Source organism: Myzus persicae, unplaced genomic scaffold (assembly GCF_001856785.1).
Source record: "Myzus persicae strain clone G006 unplaced genomic scaffold, MPER_G0061.0, whole genome shotgun sequence".
Taxonomy (NCBI): Eukaryota; Metazoa; Arthropoda; class Insecta; order Hemiptera; family Aphididae; genus Myzus; species Myzus persicae.
The window spans coordinates 26379-39086 of record NW_019104046.1 but is presented as its reverse complement, the minus strand read 5'-3'; the positions used below and the strand labels follow the sequence as shown (position 1 = coordinate 39086).

At 30.8% G+C, this 12708-nt stretch overlaps 1 protein-coding gene across 1 annotated transcript in view; it reads left to right on the top strand.

Moving 5' to 3' along the window:
- Positions 1 to 2651, top strand: part of LOC111038045 (tyrosine kinase receptor Cad96Ca-like) — a 28449-nt gene extending 25798 nt beyond the window's left edge. The window contains 1 exon segment of the mRNA XM_022320971.1: positions 1272 to 2651. Coding sequence (XP_022176663.1) covers positions 1272 to 1781 — 510 coding nt within the window. The 3' untranslated portion in view covers positions 1782 to 2651.
- Positions 2652 to 12708: the final 10057 nt, after the last annotated feature.

Here is a 12708-nt window from a genome sequence, read left to right as displayed (position 1 = left end):
ATGTATACGTATTATAATATTATATTCAATGACGTTTCAAACACGTAGTACCTATGTCGATAGTATAGCGACGCGTATTATACGAACACAATATTACGCAACGGAAAACGGATCGTGTGCGTTCGGTTCCGGCATAGTAGTGGGTGACAGACGAGGTGTGACAGATACGGGTGTCGGTAGGTGGGTAACGGTGGAGACTCGGACAAAAAAAAATTGTTGCAACGATGCACGAAATCGTATTTTCCACGCGTTCAAAGACCCTAGTGTGATTTTGAAGTATATCTAAATAGCCTAATATGAACATTACACCCGCGACGACAATATTAAAGAGAGCTGCCATATTATTAATATTTATATAAGCGATAATGCATCAAAACTTACGACGTAAATTTCGTACGACGTTGGCCGACTCCGAAGTGTCGCTTACACCACTCTACCAAGCCACCACACTGAATATGTCAGCCACTATATAAAATTGAATAAACGGATTAAAGAGTATACTATACGGAATACGTGGCACGTGTATTATAGGTAGTGTATTTACGATACAAAAATAATATAATGGTGTTTAAAAACGTTCCTGTTAATATACCGGTATATTACCATTAAATTATTACCAGAAAATATCATAGTTTTAAGGGAGTTCACACTTCACGGTGTCGTGAGTCGTGACGTGTTTTTAATGATCTTCTTCGTTTCGTGCGTTTTCTATGTTTATACCGAAATACAATACGTCAATACCAATGATACCAAAATCTTTATCAATTATACATGAATAACACATTTCATCATTTTTTTTTTTTTTTGTTATCACTTCAGATAGATGTAACCACTCTGTCAAAAGTTGAATCTATCACGCAATAGCGTTTGGTTACTGTAGTATCGTGTGATGCAATTACGATAGACCATATGGTATATCTCAATAGAACCACGTGGTTCAGTCAATCAGAGAAAATTATTTTACACAACGGTCCCCTCTAAAATGAAAAAATAGAATAAAACCTGAGTGTTTGCGTTGCGGACAGTTTTTGGAAACGGAATGAAAACCATTTTTTTTTGTTCCCGTATTGATACCGAATTCACCTCCCCCCCCCCTCAAATCGCAGTATTTTCCAAACCACTCTTTGATAGTTTAATAATATTTACGGCCATAATATTACAATCGATAACATCAAAGTATATACTCAAAGTATGGGTAGTAGGTATAAGTATACATTAACGTCGTAGTATATATATATTAATAACGTGACACGTACGCTCGTTGTTCGCAGATCATACACAGAGACCTGGCGGCTCGGAACATACTGGTGACGGAGGAACGGGCGTGCAAGATCTCCGATTTCGGATTCGCGCGGGACGTGGCCAGCAGCCGCGTGTACGAGCGCAAGTCGGAGGGCCGCCTGCCCATCAGGTGGATGGCGCCGGAGTCGCTGTTCGACAACATGTACTCGGCCAAGTCGGACGTCTGGTCGTTCGGCGTGCTCATGTGGGAGATCGTGACGCTCGGCTCGACGCCGTACCCGGGAGTGGCCGCGGCGGACGTGATGAAGCGCATCCGGGACGGTTACCGGCTGGACAAGCCGCAGCACTGCCGGCGCGAGGTGTACAACATCATGTTCTACTGCTGGGACAAGTGTCCGGACGACCGGCCCGACTTCGCCGAGCTCATGGGGCTGCTTGACAAGCTGCTGGTCGACGAGACCGACTACATACAGCTTGACCGGTTCCCGGACAACGCGTACTACAACATCACCACCTGCATAAGTGGCGAGCGCCTGTGACGGAACCCCAGCGCCGTCGCCGACGCCACTTCCGCCCGGAAGTGCAACCGGCTGCAGCGACAACGATATTCCGCTGCAGCACGACCACCGTGCAGTCGTTTTCGTTTATTGTGATGATATTATAATATTGACGTAGGTACTACACGTATTTCGGTATAGTCACACGCCTATAAACGAAAAAATATTTAAAAATCGCTTTCGTAGTGGCTGGTGTATTATACAGATTTTTTTATACGATTTTTCGACACATCCTGCCTGTCCGATACATAATGAAACAATAAAACTGCGTGTGATCGCGTTGTGTACGTGAATATGTCAGTTGTATAATATTATTATTGTATGTATTTTTTTTTTTTTTTCATTGTCTATAAAAAAAATATTATTACCGCTTATTGTATATACCTATGTTAAGAATTTAAAAACTTCGTCAACGTCGTTTATTTAGTTTTCACGATGTACCCTAACTTCTTATTGCTCATAATATGTTAAAATAATTTATTACGTATTATACAAATATGATGTTTGAATAGATCGAAACGTATATTTATCGTTACGAACACGAATGTATATACAATGGGTATTTCGTTGTTTTTTTTTTCGAAAACAAAATCACTAGTCTTTTTTTAATTTTTGTACTTACTATCGCGACTATAATAGTACCCTATTCATATTTATGTGATGTTTTTCTGCAAGCTTTATTTAATATAATATAGGTATTATATGTACGAATGTTATATTATTCTGTGCGGATAATACGATCATATATATTATGTTATTATTGTAGCATTATAACAATGTATTTAGAACCGAAAACGTATTTATGCATAGTATTGTATCTATAAATTATAATATAATATATAGTTGCAAGTACTTGATTTTATGATTTTTTTTTTTTAATGATTATTATTATTATATATTGTTATTTATACTTTGTACTCTGTTATTTCACTCCACGTCTCTGACGACTGAACTGACAATAGTATATAATATATACATACGTACCAATAAAATTAGTAAAAAAATATCAACTAAATTAATTCAAGTGCACCTAAATTTTGGCAGTATACAAATTTAATACCAATTTAATACAAATTAATGCATACCTACAAATATTTTTACCCAACGAATGATACACAATTTTCCTGTTGTGTATAGAAACACGCGTATAAAAGGTACACATATAAACATAAAAGTGTCAACGTGTCTTGTGAATTTGTTGACGATAAAATTCCATACTTCCGTTTGTTCTTCAAGTCGATTATTATCCTACGAGTATAATAAGTACACCGCGACACCGGAATCCCGATTAATATAGTTATTATTATTTTTATGGGAAAAAACCGAAACAATAAAATATTCTATGCGTGACGTCTGTTCATAATAAATTAAACGTAAGCAATTTAAAACTCGTGACGCAATTTCAAATTTTTAAATCAAACAAAAATACCGAACACAATATTATCGTCGTAGACGATAGTTATGACAAGATTTTTTTTCGTATTTGGTACCTGTTGAAAAATATGTTTAGATAAATCATAAATACTAAAATGTGTATCATACCTAAATTGGCTAAACTATGTACCTAGACCCGAGTAACGGACACACAATTACGTACATTTGTGTCATACCTCAAAAGCTATTATGGTACGTTACTATATAGTCACTTCGCATTAGGTACATAATAATTAATATTGTTATAAATTACCTATTTACGTACCTATGCTTATACAGAGTGTTTCACCAAGCATGTTCACCAACATTTTTCCTTAAGTATTGAATGTATTCAAATTTTGATTTTTAGAATTTTCAAATATGCTTACTTCAACGTCTTTTTTTCATATTCTTTTGTTTTCTGCATAACTAAAGGAGTGTACAAACAATAAGATACAAACTTCTGTTATTTAAATACGAACATCCATTTATAATTTATTACTGTAAATAATTTGGTTTATACATTTTTGGAAAATGTTGATGTACCTAATTCAAAATTTAAATTAGCAGTTTTTAGTTATTAAATTATTGTGCTTAAGATAAAAGTTCTTAAAAAATTTAAAATGGTTTTGGTTTAATAAAAGTATAAAATAGACGTTAAATTGGATATAGCATTTTCTATACTTGGGAAATTTTTACAAATTATTATATATCACTATTATATTATTATTATTACATATTTATGGATTAATATAATTGAATAAAATTGTAAAATTATCAAAGCCCCCGTATATCTTAGAAACCCATTACCATGGACATTTTATTTTTAAAACACCAAGTAAAATAATTCAAAATCTACGAATTTTGATTCTGATACTTTCGTCGACATTTTCAGAAAAATCATCCACTATATAATTTATAATTATAAAAGGGGGTATTCTCATTCGAAAAACAGAAATGATTGTATATCCATATGACACTCCTTAACTTTTAAATAGTACAAAAAATCACAAAAATATGAAAATATATGGTCTTAAAGTATAATTAAAAAAAAAAGGGTAATCATGTTTCATGCCTAATTTCATGTTCACACAGGGATAACTTTATTCGTATTCATCAATGGAATTGGTTATACAGTAAAATCATCGCACTTACATTTTTCCAGAAGCCACTGACAGTTTGAATAGTTTGATCTCACACATTTTAGATCCCTTGATATTTTTATAGTTTATAGGATTAGGTCTGAACTTTTGTCTGCCAATTTTTGTACAACATAATTAAGAAAAATCTAAATAATTTAGAACCATTTGGTATGTTGGCGGCAGACGTGCTAAAATCGGTTGATTCTTTTTAATCCCTAGGTTGCCAGTAGGCAATCTCACATTTCTCAAATTTATAATATTATACACTGTCAATGATACTAGTGAAACTATTAATACTAAAGAAAAATTATTGCATTATATTGCACTCATAATATTGTGTTTCTAATTTTTTAGAGTATTGTCTATTAAAAATAACCTATAAATATTACTTGTTGACCAAAACAATTTTAAAAGTGATATATTGGTCTATTTTATGGTAGTATATTATAATAAATACCCTCTAAACCACCAATCTTATCCAAAAGCTGCCATCAACTAAAATAAACTACACCTCTTTCGTGTAACCGATTATTCTTTTATACTATTGAACAATTCCCATTATAAGTTCATACATTCATGATTGTATTCATTCCCGATTTTTATGAAAATATTAATTGCCATCTGCATATTATACGCATCAAAGTGGATCGCAGTACTTGCAGTCTTTAATGTGAAAGAAAGCGATTTGATTTCTCACTGCTACACGAGGACATCGTAGGGTTGTTTTTAAATAAAATGAACTAAAATATTAAAATTAATTCACATGTGTTAAAGTCCAATGCCCTATCCATAAAAATGTTTAAATCAATCAATTTATCAAATAAATGGTGTACAATAAAATATGTATTTTAACCTAACAATATTTAAAGAAAATTCGTTTTTAAATAAGCAGCGTTTTGTTTTTTAAACCTATAAAAATGACAAGTGTTTGTAATAAAGTTGTACTTTTATTTTATTTCAATATTACCTAGTGAACATATTTCCAATAATTGTATCTAATTATTTTAGTGTATTTATTAATATTGAATTATTGAATAATTTTGTGCGTAATTCAAATAGGGCAATCAGAAGCGCGGATTTGATGTCGTGGCTATAGTTTCTAGTATAGGGATTGTTAGTACGCCACCGGCAACCGGGCAACCACATGTACGATGAGCCCTTTCATTATTATAAGATTTTAAAGACTTTTTTTTTTTTGAATCATTTAAACTGAACAGGCAAAGTTTTAAACCTATAGACACCTTAGTGTGTAATACATTCTCTATAAAAAACGTAAGCATATTAATAGATGATAATAATAATAATGTATTATGAGTTATAACTTATAACATATAAACATTACACGTACACGTACACAGTTACGGGTACCTATCCATATCATATATGCCTAATACTGTCATTAATGAATAAATGGTACGGTAAAAAAAAGCTTAGTATTATAAATAAAAATAAATCGACTTTTATTCCATTAATTGTTTTGTCAAATATTAACACGCATGACCAAATTATAATAAAATCTCACATTAATGATTGTAATAGGAAAAAACGCTAACCGATACGTGTATAATAAGAACTGTATAGTAATATATTGCTAGAGTTAAATCAGAAAGATATATTTTAGGTATATTTTTTTGTGAGCTCTTAAATAGAAATACCGCACATTAAATTAGAATAATACGCCTGAGAAAACGTTTTCATATTAATTAAAGAACTACAAAATATCCTAGATATTCAATGACTATAAAAATGATTGATCATGTTTTGGCTCAACCCGTGTGCAATGTATTGTCGTATCTTACATGGTATAAAATATATAAATCTTAAATTGGCTGTGTATTTCACCATTTTTAGATCGAGTACCCCCTGCCATAACTTATGATTGTGTCCAGTAAACAGAAAAATAATTTTTAGGAGCGCAATTATCTTATCCGTGAGATTTCTAACTAATACCGGGGTAAAAACAGAGTAAGACACTTTTTTCGTTTAATCGTTAAAATGTTATCTTCGGCTACAATATTGGTATTTGGTATTAACGTTGCCGAATAACGGAAATATGGAGTGTAGGTACTTACAACGAGTAGGTAATATCGGTATAATTATTTATATTTTATACACACATAATTACACACAAATGCGCGTACAAAGAAATGACGCAGAAAGAAAGTAAGTAATGTTTACACAATAATGTTCCTGGTGCAGTTCAGACAAGGATTTTCGAAATCATTCTCTCGAGGGGTTATGTTATATTATGTCCTCGGGTCGTCAACAGCCGCAGTGAGGCTGATATAGGCACTGAGTAAATTGCACGAATTAATCATATCGCATACAATATAATAATATTATGTTTCGTGTGATTTGCGCCGAGTTTAGCGTTTTATACACGACGGACGCGTGTATTGTATTATTATAAATAATATTATGTGCATTATTCAATATCGTATACCGTAACGTTTTGTCGGCACGAAAGTCATCCGACGCCATCATGATACGTGTGCACTGTGCACGATTATTGTACATAAAAATTATGACCACCATGACATCATATTATTAAGCTGATCTAATAACAGTAGATCCTATGGATATAATATACTGCAGAGGAAAACAACGCAACTATAATATAATTGCGTCTTGTTGAGGTCTTCGTAAAACTTTTCTCGATACAATATTTTATGATATTATATAAATATCAATTATTAATGAATGATAAATTAATCATTACTACCTATTACTAGTTTATAAATTTACATTATTTTCATCATAATATATTGTATTTTGTTATAGGAACACCACACGGTAATTACTAATTATAAGTATGACAGTATGAGTACATAGGTACATGTGTTCATATTTATATTTAATATTTTTTTTTTTTTAGTAATTTACTACTGGGCCGTTTTCTACAAAAAGTTTTACTAATATATTCCTTGAAATGTAAAGGGTGGTTATAGTTTGATTTTTCAATCCCTATACCTATCCAATTAAAGCCTAAAAGATAGCTCATTCAGAAATTTGTTTTTATCTCAATAATATCTTTGTTTATTTATAGGTTAGCCATAGATTACATATTATATTACTATTATAATAACTATTACTTATTAGAAATAATACATTACACATTACTTTAAAAAAAAAAAATTTTGGCTCGAGCAATGCCTGATGGGTTAGCTAAACAACTTATAAATAATATAGGATGATGATGACTTTTTTAGTTTGATCATAAACAATTTTATCTTAGTTAAAAATTTGTTGCATACTTACTTTATTCAGAAAAATCTAATTTTACTTTACATATTTAGGCATTTTTTTACTTTCTAACGTATTTTTATATATTTTACATCATTTTTTATAATAATATAAATATAACAATAAGTGATACATCATAATATTTTCAATGAAAATATTCACAGCCATGAGTATTGTGTTTTGATAAATATAAATGTTACGTGTATGAGTATGCAGTTATAGTAGCCCATATTATATTATAACCATATTTGACAAAATTTCAACAATTGATATGGTATAAGTAGGAGTTATAAAATAGAATCGTATAGTGCTTTTTTTCTGCTGAAACAGGTGTTATACCAAATAAATAAAATACGCTCTGCTGTATATAATTGTATAAATATAGCTATCGATTTCACTAAAAATTATCGTAAAACGTGCAAACTCTTAAAACAATAAAATATCTGAATTAACGTTTTTATTGGCGTCTATTTGTTTTTTTTATTATATTTAGGACGTCGATTACGAAAATAAAACTCATTTCTATATGAGTCTATTTAATATTAATACGTATTATAACTGCTGCTAATTCCGACCGCACGAGTGTTTGCAGTTACTACTATATACGTCTGTATTACAATATGCAGGATGTAACAGGAATAACTGACTAATACAATAACTTTCGTCATAGGTAATCAATATTAAAATTTTTTTTATATATAATTTTAAATTTTGCGACATATTTATAGCATACATTTTTTTCTTAAAGCTGAAAATAAAAATTTTATAAATTGATTTCAATTTTTTTTTTTAATTTCAAAACGGCGTATTTTATAACTCGAATTATAAGAACAGTTTGTAATTCATTCTTTAAATATCAATATTTTTTCAGAGCAGTTACCTAAATTAATTTAAAACTTTTTTTTAAATATTAATTCTGGTACATGGCCTGGCATTAGTATATTTCTTAAATTATCCATATAATTTTCACAGTTTTTGTCATACGTTTAACTAGCATCGTTTTCCAGATCTTTCTGTTACACCCTATATTGTAATTACTAATTACCTACCTATTTATACAGCAAGTGCACACAACGGTAGTACGGTACCTATATATTATAATAATTATAATAGCACTACAATTCACTCACTGTACGTCAAACAATGTAATAATAATATAATCGATCGTCGCCGTCGTCTCGGTTGTAAAACGAGCCAAATTAATCTGGAATGGATTTTCCGACTCGTCGACAAATGACTCGGCTCTCTCGATAGCTACGACGATGACGACGACGACGATAGACTCGTTTCCGCTCCGTGCACCGTATTCGCCGCGTTTTTATTGCCTAGAAATCCGGTGAAAAACCACCATTTCATATTTATATATATATATACCTATATAGATGCATTATATTATTTAGGTATATATATCGTATACTAGAGCTACCTACGCGTAATTTATGCAAATCGGCTGAAATCCGTCACGGCGTAGTCATATAATTTGTTTGAATATAAAAATAATAATAAAAAAAAAACTTTCGACTGGTCGCCTGGGCGTGCGCACACCACGCTCTCAGGTTATTCGAGGATCGCGGATAACCTAACCTAACGCGAAATTCTTACTGATGATTCATCTGTCGTATGCATAGAAGTACCTATGCGGCGTGTTCGCGTTTTCGCTTTAAACACATTAATAATTATATATATACGATATCGATGGTATTATATACATAATATATTATATGCATAAATAATAAATATATTTATAGGCGCGAATCACTGCGAGGCTCGGCTTGGCACGTCGGACGAATAATTATCTCTGCGACTGGCGAGTCGATACAAAAAAAAAAAATTAAAGAGAGTAGATAAATTCAATAATGATTGTATAGCTGTATACATTATTTTATATACATAGGTGCCTTATAATACAGAGCGGTCCATTCTTCGCTGCAGAATGCACCGATGACATATTCCTTAACCTAACCTGTGTAGCAGTTAATGCGTTAAGCTAATCATATTATGTTAACTATACCTAGGTGTATATATATATATATATATAAATAGTTGTACAGGGGGATTTGCTCACCCTATGTGCGTGCTTACATTACGCAGATAGTCAGATAGATATATATTCAAATTCTGACTCTTGGAATTTTTAAATACATTTGAAATACTTGAGATTTTTAGTTTCACTTAAGGATGATCCTGCAGTTTCCAATACTATGGTACCTATTATGTACATATTTTTTCTAATGATAAGACAACTTCAGTTCTCTCAATATAACTAGATATTATGATTTGTGGCTGCAACAGTGTGTTGCGTGTACATAATAATATACGGCACAAGGAGGAAAATAAAAGTTAATAAGTTTGATCGACAATCGATACACAATAAACAACAATAAAAGTATGATAATATATATACATGCAGCATTACAATCCACCGTGTCTGTCGGACTGTGCATGCAACATTATGATTTATAATCTGCTTATCTGTAATTTAATCATAATAATAAAGATTCTAGAGATCGACGCACACCGCAGCTGCTCGTTTTAAATCTTGACGGAAAAACACCTAGACGCAAGACGAGCAGTTAGCAGCAGCTGTAAATCAGACCGCACAACTTAGTTCTTGCGAAAATTCATATTGAATAATATCAATAATACTATAATATTATTAATTATTATACACGGCGCGGCTATTATTTTCAATTGGACGCTACAACATAAAAAATTATTAGGTTTAGCTCCCCACAAACCATTCTTAACACGGTAATAATAATAATAACAATAAGTAGGTAAAAAATATTTTAATAATACTCGTGATGTATATATTACTAAGGGCTCAACACCAATTACTTATATAGGAACCACGAAATAAATATCATAATTTATAATAACCATGATTAAATTATCAATTCTTTATATTATTATTATAATTATCATTATATCTATAATGTGGACATGTGGTGACTTGTGCTTTAAGTCTTTAACTACGCACTGCACAACGCGACAATCCTACAAAATAAATATATTTTATAGAACAGCTGTCAGCTGACCAAATTTGTTTGTTAGTATATTAATATACATACTTGGTATTATAAAGTACGTGTCATAACAGTATACATATTATATAATATACACGACAAGTTGAGTTTTGGTTAACTAGAAAAAATAATTATAAGTTCCTATAAATACCTCTTATTTTTAAATTTGGGTATGAAATCAAATTGTTTTATTATTATTTTTTGAGATTAAATTATTGGATGATGAGTTGAAGGCAGTTGGGACTTACTAATGCTGCGTATGTAATATACTATGCTTTGTATAAAATATAAAAACAATAAACAATAAGAAACTCATAATTCGTTATTGAGTTCAACCACAAACTCAAGAAAACCCATTGAAAAGCTATTGGGAACTTAAGTATTTTACAATAGCTTAAAGGCGTTGCCAAGGGTTTCGCTGTTCAACACATGTATTTATTGTTATTTTTTAGTAAGGACTGTACATTTTTCTTGCTATGCAAAACACTTTAAAATATACCTGATAAAAAAAAGGTTCAACTGTAGTTTTAAACTTGACGGCGATTAACGATTATACGATTTGGAGTTCCTCGAGTTACCAATCTGCAATTAAAATGGTTGTAGATAAAAATCCATATATACCTATCATAAAACTTTTGTGAATCTATAAAGGTAAAAATTTAAATATATTTCTAATAAAAGATAGTGAACATTTTCAATTTTTCAATAGTATTTGAATTCCAGAAAAATTTTTCACATCATTTAACCTTCATAATATTTATTATTTACTAGACATTAAAATGTAACAGTTAAATAACTACATCATTTCGGAAGAATCCAAAATATGCTAAACAAAATTTCTTATCTGGATTTGTTATATGCCGATTCTGATTTCTGCCAATCCAGCAATTTAATTGGCTACCAAATAGATAACTGAACCTTACATAAACATATTTTAAGTGCCTACCTATTTAGCTATTGTTTTAACATTCAATAATTATATTTGTTAGTCTAAATGTTATCAACATAACTCTTAAGATTTTTGTTTAGAGGTTGAAGGTTGTTGTAGTCTTTTAGTCGTAACTCAAATCATTACCCTAAAATGTCTTTGAAAAATTGTTTTTATTTCGAACAAAACACAAACAAGAAACCATAATTAAGTGCATTTAACAGTGATTAAAAAAACTGAAATCTAATTTATACTTGAAATCTTACAAGTTACAATAGCATGATATAATAACCAGGTTAACGTAAAAAGAAATCACACTACTAAAAACATCTAACTACCTAACCTAAATATATAGATGTTGTGTGTGGAAGTAAAATATATAATTTATATAATTTAAACTGTCGCGCGTATTGTGACGTGCACGCAGTGTAAGTTTATATTATTTAGTAATTAGTATGAATGGATTTTCTTTCGACATTTATTTTTTTCTGCAATTGTTAACAAACGGTCAAGGTTAATTCAATTGACCTAATGTGCTCACAGATGGACAGAGTGACGATACGACGTTTACTCACAACATAATTATAATTTTTTTTAATATTAATAAATATGTGAATAAAACACCCAAAAAGTCAACACAATTATTTTAACGATCAATATTTTGTAAGACAAACATATAATAATATACTTTTAGTAATACATTTAGTACAGGGTGTATTGGTATATGCGGGAGGATAACATATTATATAATGTCATGTCAACCATGGCTTTTTTTTTTTAAAAAACAGGCAAACCATATTTAAGTTCTTATTTTAACTATAAATATTATAATCCAATAAACTTACCTAGTACAAGTCAATAATTCGACCCGATTGGAAATACGGTATCAATTATAGGGCTCTGCAAAGCCATCCAACGCCAAAATGCTTTAGGCATTTCAATCCATTTGCAAAGACCTAAAAATTCCTACCTTTATAATTAATGGGTAAAATTATATTACTAAAAGTTCATACTAACTTAAACTCTCACAGTACCCGCTAATCAAACAACTATCCTTCATCTCACTTTCCGGCAATGTACGTAGGAGACTCAAAATACAGTGGCCTAGAGACCTACTAAAATAAATAAAATAAAAATAATACAATAACACCTAAAAA